This window comes from Pygocentrus nattereri, chromosome 7 (assembly GCF_015220715.1).
Source record: "Pygocentrus nattereri isolate fPygNat1 chromosome 7, fPygNat1.pri, whole genome shotgun sequence".
NCBI classification, from domain to species: Eukaryota; Metazoa; Chordata; class Actinopteri; order Characiformes; family Serrasalmidae; genus Pygocentrus; species Pygocentrus nattereri.
Genome location: NC_051217.1, coordinates 24,137,522 through 24,164,158, shown reverse-complemented (window position 1 = coordinate 24,164,158; position 26,637 = coordinate 24,137,522). Strand labels below are relative to the sequence as shown.

Below are 26,637 nucleotides of genomic sequence, written 5' to 3'. Positions count from 1 at the left end.
CGATCACGGTACCACGCTGGAATTCACTGAGCTCCTGAGAGCAACCCATTCTTTCACTAATGTCTGTAGAAGCAGTCTGCAGGTCTTGGGGCTTGGGTTTATACACCTGTGGCCATGGATGTGATTGGAACACCTGAATTCAATGATTTGGATGGGTGACTGAATACTTTTGGCAATATAGTGTATGAACACTCAAAGGACTGTCTGCATGTTTACATTTTTGAAAATGGTTCTACATAGCATCAAAAGGGTTCTTCTGTTGTTAATATATAGTCTAATTTTATATATATATATATATATATATATATATATATATATATATATATATATATATATATTATAGGAAACCCCTTATTAATGCTTTTTCAGAAAGGTTCTACATAGAACCATATACAATGCATTCTTCATCAGTCTGAAGAACCTTTTCACCTCTTGCAGGTGAAAATTTATTTAGATATCGCGCAATTTAGGCAGTGTGGCATTATAGATCAATTATGGAAGACAGATGAATAATATTACCACTGATAATTATTCATGGAACACGTCATACAGTTAGCAGCTCTTAGACTATGATAAACTTTAGAAATAATGAAATAGAATAAATTAAATTCATGATTATTAACTCAAACTGAGAGATAACAGTTTAAATAATAAATAGAATAAATAAATAGAAATCGTGTGACTAATAATGAGTGCACTTACTACACTTTACACTCAGTTACAGTGTCAGTTTAGGGCCTGTTTGGAGCTGATGAGCTGCAACTGGACCCTATGGAAATCTTTCGGCCCCCTTGGCTCGCCTGCTTGCACTGCTGAGGAGCGTTTGGGTTTGTTTTGTACGCGTAGTGCTGTACTGTTCTCTCCCCAGGTGTCCTACAGTCTCGTTATCTGAGCCTGTTGCTGGATTCTGTGTGTTGGTCTGTTGGTCTGTTGGTCTGTGAGTGGAGAATAATCTCCACAATAATAAAGTGACTGTTTACTGTGTCTGAAACTGAAAACACCATTTTGGATATTTGTGTTGTCTATATACACCATATTGCCAAAAGTATTGCCGTCTTCCTTCACACACACATATGATCTTGAATAACATCCCATTCTTAATCCATAGGGTTTAATATGATGTCGGCCAACCCTTTGCAGCCATAACAGCTTCAACTTTTCTGGGAAGGCTTTCCACAAGGGTTAGGAGTGGGTTTATGGGAATTTTTGACCGTTCTTCCAGAAGCGCATTTGTGAGGTCAGACGCTGATGTTGGATGAGAAATCCCGGCTCGCAGTCACCGCTCTAATTCATCCCAAAGGTGTTCTGTCGGGGTTGAGGTCAGGACTCTGTGCAGGCCAGTCAAGTTCATCCATGTCTTTATGGGCTTTGCTTTGTGCACTGGTTTACAGTCATGTTGGAACAGGAAGGGACCGTCCCCAAACTGTTCCCACAAAGTTGGGAGCATGAAATTGTCCAAAATCTCTTGGTACTGAAGCATCAAGAGTTCCTTTCCCTGGAACTTAAGGGCCGAGCCCAACTCCTGAAAAACAACCCCACACCATAATCCCCCCCCTCCACCAAACAGACTGCACAATACAGTCAGACAAGTACCGTTCTCCTGGTCAAACCCAGACTCCTCCATCGGATTTCCAGACGGAGAAGCGTGATTGGTCACTCCAGAGAACACGTCTCCACTGCTCTAGAGTCCAGTGACGCAGTGCAGGCCTAGGGGCTTGGGTTTATACACCTGTGGCCATGGAAGTGATTAGAACCCCTGAATTCAGTGATTTGGATGGGTGAATGAATACTTTTGGAAATAAAGTGTATATAGTGTACATTAAAGTATCCAACAGGTGCTTTACTGCCCTTTCTGTTTTTGCCTCTCTCTCTCAGGAACTCTGTGATGACCCCCACCTGTTTGTTCATGGTATCAGTGCTCATGACCTGCACCAGGGGCAGTTGGGAAACTGCTGGTTTGTGGCCGCCTGTTCCAGTCTTGCCTCCAGAGAAGCTTTGTGGCAGAAAGTGAGTTTATTTCTGTCTGAATATATGAATATTAGGGGTTTAAATGGTGCAGATCTAATAAAGCTGTGAACAGTTTCCATATTTATCACATGTAAGTTCTCTTCTTTTCTGCTTCTCTTCAAATTACAGAGGCCAACCTTATACAAGATTATTGTGATGATTAACCAGACAAGATTTGCCAGAAACTACACTATCAATTTGATTTTTATATTTGACACACACTGCAGTCAGTTAAAGGAATAGTTTAGCAAAAAATTTGCATTATTTTGCACATTTCCCTAATGTCGTTGATTAATCAAGACATGCTTGATGTTCCAATTTTGCTTATTTAGGTTAGAACTGGAGCTACTAGCCTTACATTGCTAACAAACACTGGAAGTCAATAGGCACCCAAACATGCAAACTATACTTTTCATGTCTAATGTCCCTCATAGAAACAGTGAAATAGTAACATGTGATATTTACAGTGTTGATCTGCTGCTGCTCAGGCTATTTGAACGCATGTGTGCTGACCGTTTATCATTTTCATTCAATTTATTTATAACGTTTTAGATTGTGACACTTTGTCGTACGCCTACGTGATCTTTGTTGGCTTTAGACAAAATTTACATCCCTTCTTTTTCATCTTAAAAAAAAAAAACGAACGGAAAACTTTTAGCGGTTGAAATTCCAGTGCATCCCTGATTCACAGTGGTTTGTATGAAAGATTGTGAATGAGACCCTCTTGAAAGAGAGTGAGGAGCATGTCAGCGATACAGATTCACATTTTTGTACATTGTGGAACAAAAAATGTTCACTTTTTAAAATAGTTTTGATATTGTTAACAGATTTCAGAATATCTGTGCTTAACGCCTGTCTGAACATCTGTGTGATACTACTTCAACCAAAAAAACCCAAATAAAGCAGAAATGTGGGAGGGTCAGGGTTAGCCTTGTTTGCAGTGGTGGTGTGATCATGTTGTGTTGGCCTGGGATTATATTAAAGTTTACCTAAGATGTGATGTGGTGTGGTGTGTGCCCTGTTTGATTAGTGGAAAGGCTAGGCAGCTATTAACAGAGTTAATATTAACTACTGAGGTCTAAAATACATACTGAACCAGGATCTACTGCTCAGACGATCCCTCAGAGAGAGAGGGAGAGAGAGTGATATCAGAGATTACTCTATGAATGTGTGCGTGTGAGATGGAGTGAGCGAGTGGCGGATCTGGGGGGTGTCGATGTTCAATCTTCAGTCAGGGTGAACAGGTCATTCTTATCTGGCACAACATGGACATATAATCCTTGACAAAACTGTTGGATACGGACAGAAATCTAAGTAACCTCTCCTTTTAGCCAACAATAAAATAAAATATTGTTATTAAATTTAACTACAAGTGCAAAAATTTGCAAAATCAAAAAAAAATTATATATATATATATATATATATATATATATATAGTATATAAAATATACTAATATGTACTTACATCGAGTCCAGAGTAATTCAGGGCCTCTGATTGGCCCTTTTAAAATGTATTTATTTATTAATTCATCAATAAAATGAGATTTATTTGTTTGTTTTATTTATTTATTTATGCTACCCACTTTGACACACTAGGCCTTCCCAATCAAATGGGGTAAGAATATTTATCAAGTCGACTTTTTAAGATAATAAAATGAGATTTTCTGTGAGTAGCATCGCTGTATTATGGCCAATCAAGTTGTTACAGTCTCCAAGCTCTGCCTTCTTTTCTCAGCCCTCCAATCACTGCACAGTAGCCACTGCAGCCACTTATGTTTTACCTACAATGCTTTAGCTGCCTACACAAGCTGAATTTACCTCATTCAGTGCAAATGTATTTTATTGTTTTGTTTTAAAACATTGTTATGGAAGGGGCAAATATGTACTTTTCACATGGAAAAATCTTAATGTTTTTACATATCGTTCATTTTAAAAGAACCAAACCGAGTTCTGTTAAAATGAACCTGGAGGGGAACCGACTGCAAATGGCCTCAGTTCTTTTTGTGTTCACAGTGTAAGTGACCTCTAAAGAGGACTCAGTTTTCTTTCTGGTCCTTCTGAGATCTCTGACCACCGCTCCATTAGAACTCTGACCCCTTTCACAGCACTCATGGTCCACAGCGCTCGAAAAAGTGGGCAGCTTTCTCTGATAAATCCGACCTATCAGGTGGTGAAAGGAGCTACCAGACATGCCTGCTGCTCTCCATGCTGAAATGACTGGCCGAAGGGCATTACGCAAAATCGGAAAAATGACCCTGGGGGTCTGCCGTGGTGGGTTCCACTTTCAGCTGTGCTCCTCACTGAATCTCTGCCCCACAAAACGCGCCAGCTGTGAATTTTCATTGATTCAATGTGAAAGCAGCTGAAAATTGTGTTGCGTGACCAGCTTGAGCCTTTAACACGGTAAAATCACGCAGACTCTCGTATCTTATTGCTTTAATAGGTCCCACTTTATATTGTCTCTTATAACCATGTAGTTATACATGAATAACATGCAACACTGTAACTCCTCATGATTTACTCACTGTTAGAGGTGGATTACAGAAGTACAGTCTATGTAATTACACGTGTGTCTTCTACACATGAACTTTTCTATAGTTTAGTGTTAAAGTTACACTTTATAATAAGTTTTTATGTAGGCACTGTGTAATAATGGAGTGGCAGTTGCTTTGGGGGAAATGCAGTTCCATGTTAAGATAAGCAGACGTCTGCTGTACCATCACATTACAGACTGGTTTACAGTTGAAACTGGTTACAGTGTCACAGCACTAGCAACAGAAATGCAGGCTGAATATTAGGAAAGCTGGCAGATAGTGTCTGATTACAAATGCAATTACATTTGTTATTATCCTTGAGTAACTGCATGAGAGAATAGGCTGTTACAACTGTTAAGATACACTTGTGTAATTAAAGGCAAAACTGAAGTCGATACACATGTACAAGGTGGCCTGTAATCCATCTATAACAGTGACTAAATCATTAGTAGTTACATTGTTGTTGCATATGTCATGCACATGTAACTACACAGTTATAGACACTTAATATAAAGTGGGACCCTTTAAGTAGAACCTTATAAATGATCTTCGGTCTGTTTGTATTATTTAATTTTATGAATTAAGTGACCCTTTATTAGTCCCTCAATGGGGGAATTTCACCTCCACATTTAACCCATCTGTGCAGTGAAACTCCACATACACACTAGTGAACACACACACTAGGGGGCAGTGACCACACTTGCCCGGAGTGGTGGGCAGCCCTATCCGCAGCCTCTGGGGAGCAGTTGGGGGTTAGGTGTCTTGCTCAAGAGCACCTCAGTCACGTACTGTCGGCTCTGGAGATCGAACCAGCAACCTTCCGGTCGCAAGGCTGGTTCCTTGACCTCCGGCCCACGACTGCCCTGCACTTTACCTGCCGAAGTGCTGAAGACCGTGGCAGTGTGTACACTGAGCCTCGAGGTCTTCACCATAAAGCAAAGCTAAAGCAGATTGGGGCCGTTTCGTTTTCACAGTGCACAAATCAATCAGACCACAAAACAACTACAAACGAACCAAACTGAGACCTTGAAAGGTGGTTTTTGGGGCTGTTTAGAGGGGTCTGAGTTTGGTGTGTTCACATACACCAAAGAAACCTTGACTTCAGAAACTGAAACGGCCCAAGGGGGAAAATGCCCTTATTCAGGGTTCTCAATTGGACCTTAAAACCACTGCTGTACCTTTGAGGGAACATTTACACTGTTTGTATCTTGATGAATGAAAAATGGACCTGAACAGAACCTTCTTTTCTAACAGTGTACTGTGTAAGTAGATTGCATTAGTAAGCATTGCAGTGGTGACTGGGAAGTTTTCACCTCTTATTTTTATTGGCATCGGCTGAATCTTAATATATATATATATATATATATATATATATATATATATATATATATATATATATATATATATATATATATATATATATATATATATATAATATATAATATTCTACTTTTAGTTTTTTTAGACGTAAATGTTTGATGTATTATGTGAGGGTACGTGCTATGAAAGTTACGGAATGGACCATTCACTCTCCATGTATACAAGCTGGTTTTTGTCACATAACAAAAGCACTGAATTAAAAGCCAGGCTGCTTTTGCTGCAAACCAGCCCGCTTTGAGTTCAGTGCATTTGTTGTGTCACACAAACCAGTTTGTTTACTATTGGAATTGGTTACAACATGGTGAAGCCAGTGATAACTCCTATTCCTATCATTTTATCACATCACCAATTTCAAGGAGAAAGGAATGCAGTAAAAATGTAGGATATTGGCCCTTTAAATATATCACATGGTTCCAGTTAAGTGAGAGAACTTCAGGCTTGTTTTTTGCTGCATGGGTAAGAAACCTGTTGCACTGTCACTAACAGCTACACAAACTCTGTGTCATCGCCCCCCTTGGGGAGGGGCAGCGTTGTGGAAAGTCCCCCTGCATGCCGTCTCCTCCGGTGGTTTAATACCCACTGTGCTCTAGCTGCAGTGTAATCAGCTCAGAGATCCTCCTCCACTTCATCTGTTTTCAAACACTTGCCTGGGTTGTGAAGCAATAGTGAAGACGCCCCAGAATAAATGATATTAGATTCACTTTGAGGTAACTGAGTGGGGGGCAAGTGGGGGGTTTCTTGCCCCTTAGGCTTCCCCGCCTGTTGCAGCTGCCATCTGTTTCCGGAATGTTTTAATGCTCTCTTAAGGGCTGAGCTGGAGAGCACTAATGACTTTCAGAAGGACTGAAGAGTGAATTGTATGTTGATCAAAACCACAGTTTACAGATGCTTCCCATTAAATGTGTCTGTTTATTAATGTAGAGATGCTTCACTGTTGTTACTCAAGTTAATGTACAGTCACATGCAAAAGTTTTCACACCCTTGGTCAATTGGCATGCTGTTGATTTTCTAATTTATTGATTTTCTGTATAATACCTGAATAAATCCTTTACAGAGAACACTCTTCTGCACATTTTAATGCACAGATACTGTGTATTTACTACAGTTAACATATTAGTACAACATAAATCATAAAATGTGGCCTGTGTAAAAGTTACGGACTTGTTTTGTTATTTATTTCCAAAAATGTTGGGACACTGTGCAGAATGTAAATAAACATAGCATGCAGTGATGTACAAATCATTTAATTCAGAAATTTTTGTTGTTTTTTGAAAAATATTTGCCCATTTTGAATTTGATGCCATCAAAACGTTCCAAAAAATTGGGACAGGGGCGTGTTTACCGCTGTGTTCCATCACCTCTTCTTTTAACAGCACTCCGTAAGCATTTGGGAACTGAGGAGATGCCGCTGTAGTTCTGAAAGTGAAATGTTTTCTGCTCAGGTTTGATTCAGGATTTCAGCTGCTCAGTGGTTCAGGGTCTCATTTGCAGTATTTTTCATTTAATAATGCAGCAAATGTTATCAGTGGTGATTGGGTCTGGACTGGAGGTCAGTTTAGCACCTGAGTTCTTTTAATACGGAGCAAAGCTGCTGAAATACATGCAGAATGTGGTTTGACATTGTCTTGCTGAAATAATCAAGGCCTTCCCTGAAGAAGACGTCATCTGGACGGCAACACATGTTGGCAAAACATTGTATATATCATTCAGCTTTAATGGTGCCTTCACAGATGAGCATGTCACCCATGCCATGTGCACTAATGCCCCCCTAAACCATCATGAATACTGGCTTTTGAACTGTGGACTGATGACAAGCTGAGTGGAGGACACAGTGTCCATGATTTCCCGAAAAGAATTTCAAATGTTGATTAGTCAGACCACAGGACACTTTTCCACTTCCCCTCAGTCCATTTTAAATGAGCTCAGGCCCAGAGAAGGTGGCAGCATTTCTGGGTCCTGTTTACACTGTGTGTGCAATTATTAGGCAAGTAAGTATTTTGACCATATTATAATTTTTTAGGCATATTTTCTAACTCCAAGCTGGATAAACTTGAATGCTTGAATTTAAGCATAGCAGGTGATGTGTATCTGTGTAATGAGGGAGGGTGTGGCCTAAGGAGGTCAAGACCCTATATCAAGGTGTGCATAATTATTTTTCTTTAGGCAAAAAGGGCCAAAAAAAAATTGAACTGACTCTGAAAGGTTAAAAATTACCAAAAGTCTCTCAGAGGGATGCAGAATTCTTGAAATTGCTAAGATATTGGGGCGTGATCACAGAACCATCAAACGTTTTGTTGCAAATAGCCAACAGGGTCGCAAGAAACATGTTGAGAAAAAAAAGACGCAAATTAACTGCCAAGGATTTGAGAAGAATCAAGCGTGAAGCTACCAGGAACCCATTATCTTCCAGTTCTGTCATATTCCAGAACTGCAGCCTAGCTGGAGCACCAAGAAGTACAAGATGTTCAGCGCTCAGAGACATGGCCAAGGAAGGAAGGCTGAAACCCGACCACCACTGAACAAGACACACAAGGATTTATGGACTGATTAAATGAGAGTGACTCTTGTGTCAAAACAGTACACCTCTCTGAACAGTGTCTGGGAGGCTGTGGTTGCTGCTGCACAAAAAGTTGATAGTCAACAGATCAAGAAACTGACAGACTCCATGAATGGAAGGCTCATCACTGTTATTGAAAAGAAGGGTGGCTATATTGGTCACTATTTATTTATTTATTTTTTATATATCTCAGAAATGTTCATTGGAAAGTTTTGAGTTGTTTGTTTATAATTCTCACTTGAACAGATGAAAATAAAAAGAGTGAGATGGGAAAATGTGTTTTTTCATTTAGCTGCGTAATAATTCTGCACAATAATAATTGCCCAATAAATATGCACATATAGATATTCTCCTAAGAAAGCCAAAACTTCACTTTTACTTTCTTAAACATTCATGTTTGAGGTTTATTAACATTTTGGATTAACTGAGAGCATTTTGGATTAACTAAGTAGTTGGTCATTAATAAAAATAATCCTCAAAAATAAGACTTGCCTAATAATTGTGCACACAGTGTATGTTTGCTGAAGTTCTTTGCTATTTTATGTTGAGAAATGTTATTCTTGAATTTTTCCATTATATTTGCTCAAGAAGTCTTTCAGATTGGTGAACCCCTCCTCAACTTTACTTCTGAAAGACTCCGCCTCTCTGAGATGCTCTTTTATACCCAGTCATGTTACTGACCTGTTGTGAATCAACCACCAGTTGTTTTTTTAGCATTACACAACTTTTACCAGCCTTTTGTTGCCCAGGTCCCAACTTTTTTGGAACGTGTTGTTGGCATCAAATTCAGAATGGGCAAATATTTTTAAAAACAATAAAGTTTCTCAGTTTGATTTGTTGTCTTTGTACTATTTTCAATCATATATATAGAGTTTAAATAATATGCATAAAATATAATTTCTAAAAACCCTTTCTTTCTAAAGACCCTCTCTTTCTGAAGACGCTCTCTTCCTTAAGACCCTCTCTCTTCCTTAAGACCCTCTCTGAACCATCTAATCACCTTACCGTCATCCCTTGGTCTTTCTTTCTTTTTCTCTTATCCTTTCTTTTCTTTTTCTTTATTTTCTTTCGTTTGTTCTGTTTCTATTTTTTATTTAAATTGTAGGGTTTTTTTTAATAAAAATTGTAGATGTAGGGTGAAATTAATGACCTGTCAGTGTTGTGTTAATGATTTAACACGATGAACATGAGTGTAGATTAAATTGTAGAATAGAGTGCTGAACGTAGAAAAGTGTAGAATAGAGTGCTGAACGTAGAAAAGTGTAGAATAGAGTGCTGAACGTAGAAAAGTGTAGAATAGAGTGCTGAACGTAGAAAAGTGTAGAATAGAGAGCTGAACGTAGAAAAGTGTAGAATAGAGTGCTGAACGTAGAAAAGTGTAGAATAGAGTGCTGAACGTAGAAAAGTGTAGAATAGAGCGCTGAACGTAGAAAAGTGTAGAATAGAGCGCTGTACATTACACTGCTGTGTACATTACAGTGCTGAGTGTAGAAAAGTGTAGAATACAGTGCTGAGTGTAGAAAAGTGTAGAATACAGCGCTGAATGTAGATAAGTGTAGAATACAGTGCTGAATGTAGATAAGTGTAGAATAGAGCGCTGAACGTAGATACGTGTAGAATAGAGCGCTGAACGTAGGTACGTGTAGAATACAGCGCTGAACGTAGGTACGTGTGGAATACAGCGCTGAACGTAGGTACGTGTGGAATAGAGCGCTGAATGTAGAGAAGTGTAGAATACAGCGCTGAGTGTAGATTACAGTGCTGAATGTAGATAAGTGTAGAATACAGTGCTGAATGTAGGTAAGTATACAGTAGAATACAGCGCTGAACGTAGATAAGTGTAGAATACAGTGTTGAACGTAGATAAGTGTAGAATACAGTGCTGTGTACATTACAGTGCTGAGTGTAGATAAGTGTAGAATACAGTGCTGAGTGTAGATTACAGTGCTGAACGTAGGTAAGTGTAGAATACAGTGCTGAACGTACGTAAGTGTAGAATACAGTGTTGAACGTAGATAAGTGTAGAATACAGTGTTGAACGTAGATAAGTGTAGAATACAGTGCTGTGTACATTACAGTGCTGAGTGTAGATAAGTGTAGAATACAGCGCTGAATGTAGATAAGGGTAGAATACAGTGATGAGTGTAGATTACAGTGCTGAATGTAGGTAAGTGTAGAATACAGCGCTGAATGTAGATAAGTGTAGAATACAGTGCTGAGTGTAGATTACAGTGCTGAATGTAGATAAGTGTAGAATACAGTGCTGAACATAGAGAAGTATAGATTACAGTGCTGAATGTAGAGAAGTGTAGATTACAGTGTAGATTACAGGGCTGAGTGTAGATAACAGTGCTGAGTGTAGATTACAGTATAGATTACACGGCTGAGTGTAGATTACAGGGAAGAGTAGATTACAGTGTAGATTACAGGGCTGAGTGTAGATTACAGTACTGAGTGTAGATTACAGTATGGATTACAGGGCTGAGTGTAGATTACAGTATAGATTACAGGGCTGAGTGTAGATTAAAGTGTAGATTACAGGGCTGAGTGTAGATTAAAGTTTAGATTACAGGGCTGAGTGTAGATTACAGTGTAGATTACAGGGCTGAGTGTAGATTAAAGTGTAGATTACAGGGCTGAGTGTAGATTACAGTATAGATTACAGGGCTGAGTGTAGATAAGTGTAGAATACAGTGCTGAATGTAGGTAAGTATACAGTAGAATACAGCGCTGAACGTAGATAAGTGTAGAATACAGCGCTGAGTGTAGATTACAGTGCTGAACGTAGGTACGTGTAGAATACAGCGCTGAACGTAGGTACGTGTAGAATAGAGCGCTGAACGTAGAGAAGTGTAGAATACAGCGCTGAGTGTAGATTACAGTGCTGAATGTAGATAAGTGTAGAATACAGTGCTGAATGTAGGTAAGTATACAGTAGAATACAGCGCTGAACATAGATAAGTGTAGAATACAGTGCTGTGTACATTACAGTGCTGAGTGTAGATAAGTGTAGAATACAGTGCTGAGTGTAGATTACAGTGCTGAATGTAGATAAGTGTAGAATACAGTGTTGAACGTAGATAAGTGTAGAATACAGTGCTGTGTACATTACAGTGCTGAGTGTAGATAAGTGTAGAATACAGTGCTGAACGTAGGTAAGTGTAGAATACAGTGCTGAACGTACGTAAGTGTAGAATACAGTGTTGAACGTAGATAAGTGTAGAATACAGTGCTGTGTACATTACAGTGCTGAATGTAGGTAAGTGTAGAATACAGCGCTGAATGTAGATAAGTGTAGAATACAGTGCTGAACGTAGAGAAGTGTAGATTACAGTGCTGAATGTAGAGAAGTGTAGATTACAGTGTAGATTACAGGGCTGAGTGTAGATAACAGTGCTGAGTGTAGATTACAGTATAGATTACACGGCTGAGTTTAGATTACAGGGAAGAGTAGATTACAGTGTAGATTACAGGGCTGAGTGTAGATTACAGTGCTGAGTGTAGATTACAGTATGGATTACAGGGCTGAGTGTAGATTACAGTATAGATTACAGGGCTGAGTGTAGATTAAAGTGTAGATTACAGGGCTGAGTGTAGATTAAAGTTTAGATTACAGGGCTGAGTATAGATTACAGTATAGATTACAGGGCTGAGTTTAGATTAAAGTGTAGATTACAGGGCTGAGTGTAGATTAAAGTTTAGATTACAGGGCTGAGTGTAGATTACAGTGTAGATTACAGTTCTGAGTGTAGATTAAAGTGTAGATTACAGGGCTGAGTGTAGATTACGGTATAGATTACAGGGCTGAGTGTAGATTACAGGGCTGAGTGTAGATTAAAGTGTAGATTACAGGGCTGAGTGTAGATTAAAGTGTAGATTACAGGGCTGAGTGTAGATTAAAGTTTAGATTACAGGGCTGAGTGTAGATTACAGTGTAGATTACAGTTCTGAGTGTAGATTAAAGTGTAGATTACAGGGCTGAGTGTAGATTACGGTATAGATTACAGGGCTGAGTGTAGATTACAGGGCTGAGTGTAGATTAAAGTTTAGATAACATGGCTGAGTGTAGATTACAGGGCTGAGTGTAGATTAAAGTGTAGATTACAGGGCTGAGTGTAGATTAAAGTTTAGATTACAGGGCTGAGTGTAGATTACAGTGTAGATTACAGTTCTGAGTGTAGATTAAAGTGTAGATTACAGGGCTGAGTGTAGATTACGGTATAGATTACAGGGCTGAGTGTAGATTACAGGGCTGAGTGTAGATTAAAGTTTAGATAACATGGCTGAGTGTAGATTACAGGGCTGAGTGTAGATTACAGTGTAGATTACAGGGCTGAGTGAAGATTACAGTGTAGATTACAGGGCTGAGTGTAGATTAAAGTGTAGATTACAGGATTGAGTGTAGATTACAGTGCTCATTCCTCCCTGCGCTCTGTGTGCTGCTGCTCGGCACTCAGTGCAGTCATGTGGGATGTGTTGAACATGAGCTAATGAGTGTTAATGAGATCCACCATGTTAGAGAGAGAGGTCTGTTTGTTTACTGGTTAATGAGAGATTTAGACCTTTCTCACATCTGTACACCAGTTTGTACTGTTATCGTCTTTGCTGAGTCTCTAATGGCAAATATTTTCACTGTGTTCTGCTTTATGACTGTAAACACATTAATAAACCTGCTTCATCCCACTGTCTCACTCTCACTGGACTCTTCTTTCCTTCCCCTCTCTTTTCCTCATTTCTTTTTTTTTTATCACTATCTGTCAGCCTGTCTGTAAGCTCCTTTCACTCTTTTTGAAAACTGTTGTCTGTCTTTAATTTCTTTTTGAAACTCTGTCCTTCTGTTTGGAAGCTCTTGGTCATTAAACCTTTCTTTGTCTGTTGCTACTTATTTTGTTAAACCATTTTTTTTCATTCGTTTTTTAAAAGCATTCTGTCTAACACTACTGTTTGAAAAGTTACTTTTATTGTTTGTGTTTTTGATCTTTCTCTTAATCTCTCTCTCTCTCTCTCTCTATCTCTCTCTCTCTGTCTATCTCTCTCTCTCTATCTCTCTCTCTCTATCTGTTTCTCTGTCTGTCTCTCACTCTGTCCATCTGTCTTTGTTTCTCTTTTGCTGTGTCTGTCTTTCTGTGTGTTTGACACCTTGTTCTCTCTTGAGGCCTCATTATCATCCCCTTTCTCTGCATCGTGCCTGCACACACTCTTCCCTTTCTGTGTCTCTGAGGATACGCAAATACAGACAAACACACGCACACACAAATACACAGAGACAAATACACACACACCCCTGGGACTGTTTTTAAGAAAACCTTTTTCCTTTTCTCTGTTTCAGTGTTTTTCTCTGTTTTCAGAAATCTCTTTTATAGTCCTGTTCGTAGTCGTCAGCCAGTTTATGCTTAATGTGAAGATGTTTTGGGGTGAATGACGTCTGTTTAATTACAGATTAGGATTTTTTTTAAGTGCACGGTTTAATCCCTTAAGATAGTAGGGTATAATCAATTTAAAGTACTTAATAAATAATCATACCATATGCAAAATGAGTAATATTAGCTGCTGGATAATTCATAGTAGTCACTGAATAATTCATAATAGTTACTGAATAATTCATAGTATGTACCAAATCATTCATAGTAGTCACTGAATAATTCATAATAGTTACTGAATAATTCATAGTATGTACCAAATCATTCATATTTGTTACTGAATAATTCTTGGTAGGTACTAAATAATTGACCATGTTTGCTGAATAATAAGCCTTTAGAGCAATAAGCTTGTGGTTTAGAGTTTTAAGATAAGACAATAACTACTGAATGTGTCTGTGATAATAGAATATCTGCACAGGTTTAGTAATATCTAATATCTCTAATATTTACTTAACATCTGGTAAAACATCTTTGTGCTGCTGGTATAAGATGTTACTGTCATGAAAAATGCCATAAATGATTTGTAGAACTGCATTAAATGCTTTTGACCTCTGCCTGTAGTTTTGAATGTCATGCGTGTATGAATAGAGGCGGCTGTGGTTGGTTTTGTCCGTGCACTGTCCGCCCCGGGGCAGCACGGCATTGATCAGCAGGCGTACAGTGGGCAGCGCTGGCAGTCGGCCAGGCCTGCACTTTTCTGATATGACCTCACAGCGAGGGACACTCGCGCTTTCAGCAGCTTCATCAGTGCAACACAGAGACACGGAAAAAGAGGCCGAGCCAGAACAGCAGTTCATTAGTTGACAAAACTAGTTTATTCTGTTATTTGATTGATTTACACTTACATGTTATATATTTTATATCTATATTTTGTGCTTTTCAGGTAAAACTCTTTATATTTCAAGCAGCATGAGGTTTTTGTATACGTGACCAGACAAAAGTACAGTACACAGCTGTTTTACAACAAAATAATAAACATTCTTTATTATTATTGTCTATAAGTAAGAAGCAAGTGGTTTTAGTTGTATAATAATATTTTAACTGAGTGTTTAAGCTTATACTGGCCAACAATGCAGATAGAAATGAGCTCAAATCTAACTTATTTCCACTGGAGATGAATGTTTTTGAGCAAAATCTGCTCCCAAAATCTACAAAATAAATCTACATTGTTACACTAAAGGCTTCTGTTAGTTAAAGGGACTAAATAAAGGACTAAACTATTTGCCTCCATGATCTGAGAGATGGTTTCTAACCTTTAGCGCTGGGGCCAGAGATCAAGCCTCAGCGCTTTTCTTGAAGACTAGTGAGCAGGTGATGTTGTCCTTCTCCGCTCCTTCCTTGAATGCGAACAGGAAGTACATCACCTTCCTGACCTTGGCTAGCTCAGCTATCCTCTCTCCGAACTCCTGGATGTCGGCCTCCAGGCACTTTATGGGGGCGTCCTCGGGGTCCCCCGCGCTCCTCCAGAACTGACCAGTGGGCTCCAGAAGCTGCCGGGTCATCAGGTTGGTCAGGTCAGGCGTCCACAGCTGAGAGATTCCAGTGACGGACAGGCGGCCTGGACCCTTCAGACAAGGGGGGAGATAAGACCCTATGTTATTGCTATGATACATTACATCACATACGACTGGGGGCAGTTATGGGCTGGAGGTTAGGGAACAAGCCCTGTGACTGGAAGGTTGTCAGTTCGATCCTCAGAGCTGACAGTATGTGACTGAGGTGTCCTTGAGCAAGACACCTAACCCCCAACTGCTCCCCCAGGCGCTGTGGATAGGGCTGCTCACTGCCCCGTAATGTGTGTGTGTATGTATGTGGGTGTTTTTCTGCACGGGTGGGTTAAATGTGGAGGTCTAATTCCACAGTGTCCAAAGTTCCACAGTTGGCTGATGGTTCTGAATTGTGCTTATTGGCATTCTTAAGAATGAAGGTTCTAGTGAGGGGTCTTTTCTCTAAAAATGAACTTATGGCCGATGGTTTTCGAAGAAGCTTTTTATAAAGTTTAAAGAACCTTTAAGGCACCTAGTATGGAACCTAGTAAAACTTTGGTCATAAAACAGGAAAAAGAAATCCTGTATGATAAAGCAAATTTCTGCTAGCGCCCCAATGGGATTTTAGTAGTACGTTTAGTTAGTAGTACGCACCAAGCTAAGAGCAATGGCATAGACGCTTTTTGGCTGTGCTGGGTTAAATGCATGCAGGTTAAAGAGCCCATATTTTATTATTTTCTCATATTTTATTTTCTTGCCGAGGCCTTTTTATAACATTTATGAGCTTACCAAAAACAGTCATAAACCATTTGTACATAGTCGTTTTCTGACCTCTTGTTATTCCTTTGAATTGAACAGGCTGTTTTTGTTGTTGTGCCTTTCAGACTTATGTATGTAAATAACCTCTGTTCTGATTGGCTGCTCTGTATTGTGCCTCATTCTAAAAGCTGATCAGGCTGAAACACTCAACGTAACTTATTATATTTATTTACTCATTATATTTATTTATTATTATATACATATATATATTTGGTTCTTTAGGGCAGTCGTCCAGGGTAGTTTGAGATCCACCACTTTTAAGGAGACCAAAAGTGGTTCTTCTATGGTAGTGGTTCCCTCAGGGACCCCCAGATGATCCACATTTTTGCTCCAATCCAACTCTCAACACATGGGGATGAGGGAAGTACGTGGACTGGGTGGGGAACCATGTTCTGTGGCATTGCTCAAGAGTCTATGCTGCCTGCTTACTTTGAAGTCTATTTAGAAAAGGCTGTCAGGACATTGGAAGGAGTTTGATTTAGGGTCTTGGAAATATTTATCAGGTTCAGGTTGGTCTTAAATTTTCTGTGTAACAAATTCTGGCCTACGTTTCTGCCTTTTATGTTTTTTTTTCTGTCATTTTTCTACCTAAGCTGGCATGCAGTGGTCACCCATGTTGTCCACTGTGATCTGCAACACTAACATGTGAACAACACAAAAATTTTTCCCAAGCAAAGAAATTTTGGTATGGTTTTCAACTGCTTGATCAACATTTTTCTTAAATAATAATTTAGACTAATTACATTACAAACATGTCTATCATTGGTGCTGAGGTAGATGAACAAGCTAGACTCGGGTTGGGATCAAAATATCTGTGATCTACATCACCAGTATGTAAACAACACAGATTTAAGCTAAAAACATTTTGGATTTTGTAATTTAAACGAATTCCATTACTAACATGTCTATTGATTTTATTAAGGTAACTTAACAAGCTACGTTCGAAATTCAGATCAATCCCTCTTACAGCTCTGCTTTAGATCCTGATGGGTTGTTGTAGAGAAAAATGTGTAAGGGATGGTATAGAATATGCTGAATAAAGAAAAGCATAGAGATCATGATACATATTGTGTATCGTGAATTTTGGCCCTACCTTCAGGCTGACGTTCCAGTGGGAGAAGGTCAGCTCCTGCTCGCTGAAGTCCAGCCGGTACACGGCCTCGTGGGGCAGCAGGAGGCGCTCTCCGTCCTGCCGCTTCTGGCCCTTCTGCTGGAGGGACTGAACCCGCAGCCGCATCACCTCGCTCAGCTGCAGGTCCTCCGTGAAGTCCAGCTCCATCTCCTCGGTCATGCTGGGCTGTCCTCGCTGACTGTTGTCTGCCTGCTTTTGCAACTTTCCTTCTCACAGTTTTTGCTGCCTCCTTGTTTTCTCTACGCTTTCTTGCTGCTAGTTCTCTTCAGTCGTTGTAGCTTTTGAAGTCTACCTACTGTCTCTTTACTCACTCACTGCCGTCTGCCTGTGATCTGTCTACTCTTCCTGCACTTTCTGCCGTCTATGCTCTCTATCTGCTCTTTCTGTCTCACTCGATCTCTCTCTCATATGCCACCCCCCACTGCCCGCCTCTGTCTGTTCCCACAGGGCAATGAGCCTCATTTTGTTTAGGACATTATTGATTCTATTTCATATGGGGGGCTGGTGGGATGGTAAGGGGAGTTGAAATACTGGTGAGAGCGGGCAAAAGGGGGGGAGATGGGTGAGGGGATTCATGGTTGGTGTGCGATGTGTTGCATCACCAGGCAACGGAAGCTTAATGACGTACAAAGCAGCGACTTGGCGGTTTTCCTTTGGGCATTTCTTGACAATTGAGGACACTACCACAGCAGTTTTAGTTATTTGTGAGGCAGATTTAGGCTCACTGAGGTGTGTACGTGTTTGTAAATGATGGAAAAGGGAGACCTCCCCCAGGAGAAGAAGGACAGAAAAAAATCAACTCTACAATAAAGCAGATTTCTGCTAGCATCCCTATGGGATTCTAACCGTATGTTAGCACCAAGCTAATGTTGATCTCGTAAACATTTTTTGGCTTTTCTAGATGCCTCTAGAAAACATGCACTATATTCACTCACCCATCCAAACCATTGAATTAAGGTGTTATATTCACTCCCATGGCCACAGGTGTGTAAAGCCAAGCCCCTAGGCCTGCAGACTGCTTCTACAGACATTAGTGAAAGAATGGGTCGCTCTCAGGAGCTCAGTGAATTCCAGCGTGGTACCGTGATCGGACACCACCTGTGCAACAAGTCCAGTCGTGAAATTTCCTCACTACTAAATGTTCCACAGTCAACTGTCAGTGGGATTATAACAAAGTGGAAGTGATTGGGAACGACAGCAACTCAGCCACGAAGTGGTCGGCCACGTAAAATGACAGAGTGGGGTCAGCGGATGCTGAGGTGCATAGTACACAGAGGTCGCCAACTTTCTGCAACTTCATGCTCCCAACTTTGTGGGAACAGTTTGGGGAACTGTCCCATAAACACACTCCTAACCCATTTTTCTTCTGTTATATTTTTTCCGCAGAGGTCCTTTTATGACATTTGTGTGTTTACTTATGAAAATACCAAAAAAAAAATTTTGTGTATTATTTATACTTGGTCACTTTCCAACCTTTTATCCCTTCGAATCCAACAGGCTGGTGGTACTATGCTTTTAAATTGGTCTCTGTTCTGATTGGCTGCTCTATATTGTGCCTCATTCAAAAAGATATATCGCTGCTGTCGGAACATTGTCTGAACATGCCTGATGGCCTTTATATTGTGTGTAATTTTCTTGATGAAATGACTAAAAGAAAATAAAATGACTTGTAAAGATGTCTGGTTCCATTGACTTACATTAAAAGTAAAGCAGGTTTTTTCGTTCTGTAAAGTTACCATTTCGGAGTTGTGATGTTTTGTCTCAACAACAGCAACATATAACTACAGTATGAATGGATTTTGTTTTTGTGTAGGCTCTTTTGGAGTATGTGCTGTGGAGTATGTGGTATGTTTTGAAACTTTAGCAGTGTTTATGTGCTATATCAAACTCTGTCTTGTCTGTCAACCACTCATATTCACAGGCATTGACGTATCTAAAACTTCCAAAAGGCTTGGAATGGCGTTTTCATCACAAAATTGGTCTCATCCATTGAAAATCACAGTGTGATTGGTTGATTCCACTGTCACTTCCTGATTATATTGGTAGTTAATCTAACACGTAAGGACTTCTGTTCAGCTCCTGAAGTCCTACCCAGTGGGAGAGCTCTCTTGGCTGTGTCTATCTGGACACCACAGAGAAGAAAAATCCTGATTTGATCATTTTCAGTATAGCCTGCACTCTCAGCCCACAAAGGCAGAAAAGGCCCAACAGCACATTAACATTTGGCTGGATCTGCTTAATGAGTTGAGAGAAATTGGTATCATGATCGTAGTTCTCAAGAACCATATCACCACTTTTTCCGTATATAGTATAGCTTGTTGGCTTTTTCTGCTAATAATCCTGCTAATAAACCCATCATCAGGTGGGTTTTAAATTCTCATATTATTTCTTTCCATTATTTTAAGTTTGGCGAAGCTAAAATCCATTTAGGTAACTCATGAAGCCCAACCGTAAGTGGTTTGGTGTTTTTGCTCATCAAACAGACAAAACGTTGTGGCATAGCTGGTGGTGCATGTCAGGCTGAGAGTGCAAGGGTCTTCAGCCAGACCCCTCTCAGAATTTTCCATAGGACATTTCAAGAACTTAACCCTTTTGTTTCCAACCAAAACTTATCAATGCAATAAGACACTCTTCAATACTTTAATACTGCACTCTTTAAAAAGATGGTTCCTCAAGGGTTCTTTATTAAAGAAAATGGTTCTATATAGAATCATGAACACTCAAAGAACCCTGTGCATAATGAAAGGGTTCTTTGTATGAATAAAAATGTGCATAAATGTGCTATAGACCGTTATAGAACCATCCATTTTCCAAGCCGCTTCTCCGTCAGGGTCACGGGGGGGGTGCTGGGCCTATCCCAGCAGTCATTGGGCAGAAGCCAGGATACACCCTGGACAGGTTGCCAGTCCATTGCAGGTCAGACAGACAGACACAGTCACTCACTCACATACATCCAGGGGCAATTCAGCATGTCCAATTTGCCTGACTGTGGGAGGAAACCGGAGAACCCAGAGGAAACCCACGTAGACATGGGGAGAACATGCAAACTCCACAAAGAGAGGACCCCAGTCACCCAGCCGGGGAATCAAACCCAGGCCCTCCTCACTGTGAGGCGACAGCGCTACCCACCGCGCCACTGTGCCACCCGGCTGGTTGACCAGCGTGGGTTTCCTCCGGGTTCTCCGGTTTCCTCCCACAGTCCAAAGTTATAGAACCTTTTTTTGAAAATAGTTCTATATAGCACCCTAAATGGTTCTTCTGTTGTTACAAGCTTGATGCTGTAAAAATAGAAGAACACTGTTGGGTGCTATATAGAACCATTTTCATAAAAGGTAATAGAACCAGGTACCGCACATTCTCCTTCAATCTGAAGAACACTTTTATATTGCAAAGAACTCTTTAATTATGCAAAGGTTCTTTGAGCGTTCATGGTTATTTTTTAGAATCGTTGACATTACTAAAGAACCCTTGAAGAACCAACTTTTTTAAGAGTAAATACAAGAGTTTAAATAAAACAAGCATGATTATTCTGTTCAAATATAAATAAGCGAAAAATTAGATTTTTTTAAAAATTTAATTTCACAGAAATCGTTAAACTTTCTCTGAAGGCCTAGAAGGTCGTGAGGGTCCCCCACTGATATTCGCGCACACACCTGTCACTTTATTAGGTACACCTATTCAGTCAAATAGCTCATCAGCCAATCACATGGCCGCAACTCAATGTATTTAGGCATGTAGAGGTGGCCAAGACAACTTGAAGGTGATTTAAGTGACTTTGAACGTGGCGTGGTTGTTGGTGCCAGACGGGCTGGTCTGAGTATTTCAGAAACTGCTGATCTACTGGGATTTTCATATATATATATAAAAAATATAAAATTTATGTATATATGTAATTTATGTATATATGTAATCAGTATTAAAGTCAGTTGTATGTAGTTTAACAGTGTAATTAAACAGTTGCTTACACAAATGAAGTACAGTGAAATTGTGTGAACTCTGCCTGCTGTGATGGTCCTGCAACAAAGATCATTTCTATGCATGTAAACCTACATTGACAAAGTATGCACATATTTTTAGGTGATTCCTGACTGGAAAGACCAGGAATGGGACACGAAACGGCCCGAGTCGTACGCGGGGATCTTTCACTTTCGCTTCTGGCGGTTTGGAGAGTGGGTGGATGTGGTCATCGATGATCGACTGCCTACTGCCAACGGCAAACTGGTCTACTGCCATTCAAACGACAGTAATGAATTCTGGAGCGCGCTGGTGGAAAAAGCCTACGCCAAGTAAGTTAACCGTTAAGGGCCCATCATTTGGTCCAGAAAGTGTAGTTTTTGGAGCCTCTTTGAACCTCAGAATCGTTATCATACAAAAATAAGTCTTTAGTGGATGTTATCCAGATCCTGTTAGCAGGTACACCGAACATTACTGAATCTGGACTGACTTATTCACCAAAAAACAGTGCAGACATAATGATTCAGTTAGAAAAGCCAGGAAAATCAAATATCTAAGAAGCTTAATGTTAAATTGATCTCATCATTATGACTGTATGTAACTAAACATATGTTGCCAATGGATATGTTGAAATGACTCTGATATTAATCATCTTACAAATATTCAAATAATTCTGCATTTTGATGTTATGTGTCCAAATGTATTCAGACAGTATTCAGCTCTTCTAATGAGTGAATTCAGCTCCTTTAAGGCATTAAACACACAGCTTGGGGTGTAAAGCACTCCAGCCTTGGGCAGTGGAGCAGAGGAACTGCATTCTCCAGAGTGATGGAGCTCCATCCAGTACATTTGGGATGAACTGGGTTCCAGAACTAATCATCCAAAAGCAGTTCCTGACCCAACTGATGCTCTTGTGACTGAATGCAATCAAATCCTCACAGCAATGTTCAAACATCTACTGTAAAGCCTTCCCAAAAGAGTAGAAGCTGTTACTGCAAGCAAAGGGAGACAAACTTTTCCAAATTTTTCCAAATTTCTGCATGCTTGAGTGTCTGAGATGTATACATTCAGTAAAATGGTTGCATGTAGACTGTATAAATTTTAATGGTAAATTGCAGCGTTATAGAGTGTTTAAGTTTTTAAGTAGTGTTCAGATTTTTTCCATAATCAACAACTACCAGTTTGTCCTGTAATCGCTGCAGCCTGACTGTGGTTGAGACCTCTGCTACAAGATGATTTCTCTTTGCAGGATGTATGGCTGCTATGAGGCACTGGATGGTGGGAACACAGCAGATGCTCTGGTGGATTTCACAGGAGGCGTGTCGGAGCCCATCGACCTGCTGGAGGGACATTTTGGTCAGGAGGAGGAAGCCAGGAACCAGCTGTTTGAACGCGTCCTCAAAGTCCACAACAGAGGAGGCCTCATCAGCTGCTCCATCAGAGTGAGTCTGTGCAAAAACACCTAAAAATGTGTTTTGATATGAAATGCAAATGTCTCAAATGTGATTGCATTGTAATGAACTGTAAAGTATAGCAACAAGAAATATATAAGTGTAAATGTGTGAGTAATATATATAAAATAATATGAAAGCCATAAAAGAGCATGTGAGAGGTGTGAAACTTCCATACCATTGATAAAGTCACTGGAATGCACATCCTCAAGTGGCTTATTACTTGTATGAAATAGAAACAACATAATATATGATACAGAAGTTTTCAAGTAATAATTTGTGTTGTATAATGATCAAAGTAAATAATAGAAATTAACTTTTTAATCTCGTCATACAATAATGACCATATCATAATATAGCACTGTTTAAATGCTCCTTTCTCTTGTAAGTAGTTTTATCTCACCAAATCAGCACTACAACAATAATGCAAATTTCCTCTGGTTGCTATAAGATTTCCTATGTTGTGTTAGCATTACGCCAACAGTGCTACTGTTTTCCAGCTCTTGGTTTAATGCTGTTTACAGCACATCTACTAAAAACACTACACATATGAAGAGTGTTAGCATTGATGTAACTGATTTTTGTTTAGCCTGTTTAGCCTGTTATACACTATATTTCCAAAAGTATTCGGTCGTCTGGCTTCACATGCATATGAACTTGAGTGACATCCCATTCTTAATCCATAGGGTTTAATATGATGTCGGCCCACCCTTTGCAGCTATAACAGCTTCAACTCTTCTGGGAAGGCTTTCCACAAGGGTTAGGAAGGTGTTTATGGGAATTTTTGACCGTTCTTCCAGAAGCGCATTTGTGAGGTCAGACGCTGATGTTGGACGAGAAGGCCTGGCTCACAGTCTCCGCTCTAATTCATACCAAAGGTGTTCTATCGGGTTGAGGTCAGGACTCTGTGCAGGCCAGTCAAGTTCTTCCACACCAAACTGGCTTATCCATGTCTTTATGGACCTGCTTTGTGCACTGGGGGGCAGTCATGTTGGAACAGGAAGGGGCCGTCCCCAAACTGAAATTGTCCAAAATCTCTTGGTGCTGAAGCATTAAGAGTTCCTTTCACTGGAACTAAGGGGCCGAGCCCAACTCCCGAAAAACACCCCCACACCATAATCCCCCCTCCACCAAACCTTACACTTGGCACAATGCAGTCAGACAAGTACAGTCTGGCAACCGCCAAACCCAGACTCGTCCATCGGATTTCCAGATGGAGAAGTGTGATTGGTCACTCCAGAGAACACGTCTCCACTGCTCTAGTGCCGGCGCTTTAAACTACTGCATTCCACGCTTTGCATTGCGCTTGGTGATGTAAGGCTTGGATGCAGCTGCTCGGCCATGGAAACCCATTCCATGAAGCTCTCTACGCTGTTCTTGAGCTGATCTGAAAGCCACATGAAGTTTGGAGGTCTGTAGTGATTGACTCTACAGAAAGTTGGTGACCTCTGTGCACTATGCGCCTCTGCATCTGCTGACCCCGCTCTGTCATTTTACGTGGCCGATCACTTCGTGGCTGAGTTGCTGTGGTTCCCAGTCGATTCCTCAGTTTAAAACTGGATCCGTCAGTACATCCAGTGGTCCATGTGAACAGCATAGTGGTTCATTCACAACTCAGTATTTTTTCAGTGAATTTTAATGCAGAATTCAGTTGCTGTGAGGCAGCCATGGGTTATCAGCATTATCAGGTATTTAACAGTGGCTTTGAACACAGCTCAGATTTTAGGAAGGGTTCGTTTTATAATTGCTATTTGAATGCAAAACCAAATAGAAGTGTATTTTAATATGTTACATATGGGTTCTCCCACAAAACAAAAGTGTTTTGTTTTTTAAATATGTATTGTAGATGGGTCATTCAACAGAAACATCCACTTTTCTGTCTGTCCGTAGGAGTCACTGGTGTGACCGATCGTCATCGTTTTTAATGAACAGTGCATTTTACAGAACAGCTGCTACAGAACATCAAACCACACGCTGTCAATCATGGAACATCCACTTAAATACGGAATTTAATCCATCTGTATTCAACTTTTTTCACAATGACCTCAGAATAAAGTCGGTCACACCAGTGACGTCAGCTAAAAGCTTCATGAGCTGAATGAGAAAATCTCTGAGAACTCAGACACAGTGGACTCACCATGAGCTTTTCTTCATAGATCCTCAGAAAACAGGTCAAAGGAAGTCGAGTGACGTCATCAGTGTGACTTTTATTTCAAAATAAGAGTTTTTTGTTACGCGCTAACACCAGTGACACGACTCCTGGGGACTTTCATTATATATTCCATCCATCCATCCATTTTCTAAGCCGCTTCTCCGTCAGGGTCGCGGGGGGATGCTATATATTTTCATAATATTTATTTGTCTTTTTTTTTCTTTGTCAATAAATTGATATATTCCATAGTCATGTGTACATTATTGTAGTTAAAATAGCAGAAAAACATGTTTTTTACCTCAAAATATGACCTCACCCTTCAGACATGACTGTGAGGACGAGCTTTTCTGTGGTGACTGGAATTCTATATGATTAATTTAAAAACCAATATTGATAAATTGAGGCTCAAGAAGGTGTAATTGTTAAAATAAATTGCTGTTTTATTTTAAAATATAAATTGTAACCCTGCCATGTTTTTCAAGTGTAATATATCTGTAAACGCTAGGGACACAGAAATGGACGTTTCTGTAGAATGACCCAGATACATGTCTAAGAAATGTTGCATTAGGCTGGTAGAATAGCCGAAATCTTATGTCAGATCTAGTAACAGCTGATGTGTATTTTAGGACCCAGTTAGGCTTGTGCCTTAAAATGTGTTTTTATGTAAATGCTTGTAACTTTTGTGTTGTGTGGGTGTCGTTCCACAGGCAACCTCTCAGGCAGACATGGAGGCCCGTCTGGACTGTGGTTTGGTCAAAGGTCACGCCTACGCAGTGACGGATGTGCGGAGAGTTCGGCTGGGTCACGGCCTTTTGGCTTTCTTCAAGTCCGAGAAGCTGACCATGATCCGCATGCGGAACCCCTGGGGGGAGCGAGAGTGGAACGGACCGTGGAGCGACAGGTCAGTTGTTTCATTATGAATCAAAAAGTGACAAAGTCTCATTTACATCAAATGTTTACCTCAAATGCTGTTGACCGGCCAAAACGTGTCTGGAGTCTGAAGTTCTTTAGTTTTACACTGGAGCTGCAAGAAATAAAGGAAGCCTAGACTCCACCAATTAGCATTGTGCTAAATGAGGTAATCACATCCTTCAAGTTGTCCAGTGATGTCTAATGGACTGTATGATGTGGTTTCTGGCTCTGTGCTCTGAACCATTTGGTGAATCCCTTCGTTAGTGTGTGAGAGACACCATTATCTCTAAACATGGACTAAAGATGGCTGTTACTGCTGTTTTAAACTGTTGTCCAATTTTGTAAATATCAATGTCATATACCGTTTCAGAAACCACATAATTAACAGCATTAGAGATTCCTTAAGAACTCATCACCGTTTGAGGCAAGTATGTGAGGGTTTAGTCCTACAGTTAGCACCAGGCCAACACACTGTAATGATGTTAGCTACATGAGCCTCGCAGCTCCAGTGCAGATCTAAAGAAAACCAACGGTCTTGGGTGATCAACTGCATATGAAGTAGGGATATATATATATACACTGCTCAAAAAAATAAAGGGAACACTTAAACAACACAATATAACTCCAAGTAAATCAAACTTCTGTGAAATCAAACTGTCCACTTAGGAAGCAACACTGATTGACAATCAATTTCACAGCTGTTGTGCAAATGGAATAGACAACAGGTGGAAATTATTGGCGATTAGCAAGACACATTCAATAAAGGAGTGGTTCTGCAGGTGGGGACCACAGACCACTTCTCAGTACCTTTCTGCTTTCTGCCTGATGTTTT

At 40.1% G+C, this 26,637-nt stretch overlaps 2 protein-coding genes across 2 annotated transcripts in view; one reads left to right on the top strand and one right to left on the bottom strand.

Annotated features, from left to right (window-relative positions):
* The window catches only part of capn5a (calpain 5a), a 52,266-nt gene that overhangs the window by 13,628 nt on the left and 12,001 nt on the right, over positions 1-26,637 (top strand). The window contains exons 3-6 of the mRNA XM_017719514.2: positions 1,876-2,007; positions 21,414-21,622; positions 22,540-22,732; positions 25,601-25,794. Of these exons, the coding sequence (XP_017575003.1) occupies positions 1,876-2,007; positions 21,414-21,622; positions 22,540-22,732; positions 25,601-25,794 (728 nt within the window). The remainder of the gene's footprint in view (positions 1-1,875; positions 2,008-21,413; positions 21,623-22,539; positions 22,733-25,600; positions 25,795-26,637) is intronic.
* Positions 14,686-17,827, bottom strand: ompa (olfactory marker protein a). Its single transcript, XM_017719515.2, has 2 exons — positions 17,298-17,827; positions 14,686-15,463 (listed from the first exon to the last, which is right to left on the bottom strand). Exons 1-2 carry the CDS (start codon positions 17,493-17,495, stop codon positions 15,173-15,175), a joined length of 489 nt encoding a protein of 162 aa, XP_017575004.1. The 5' UTR covers positions 17,496-17,827; the 3' UTR covers positions 14,686-15,172.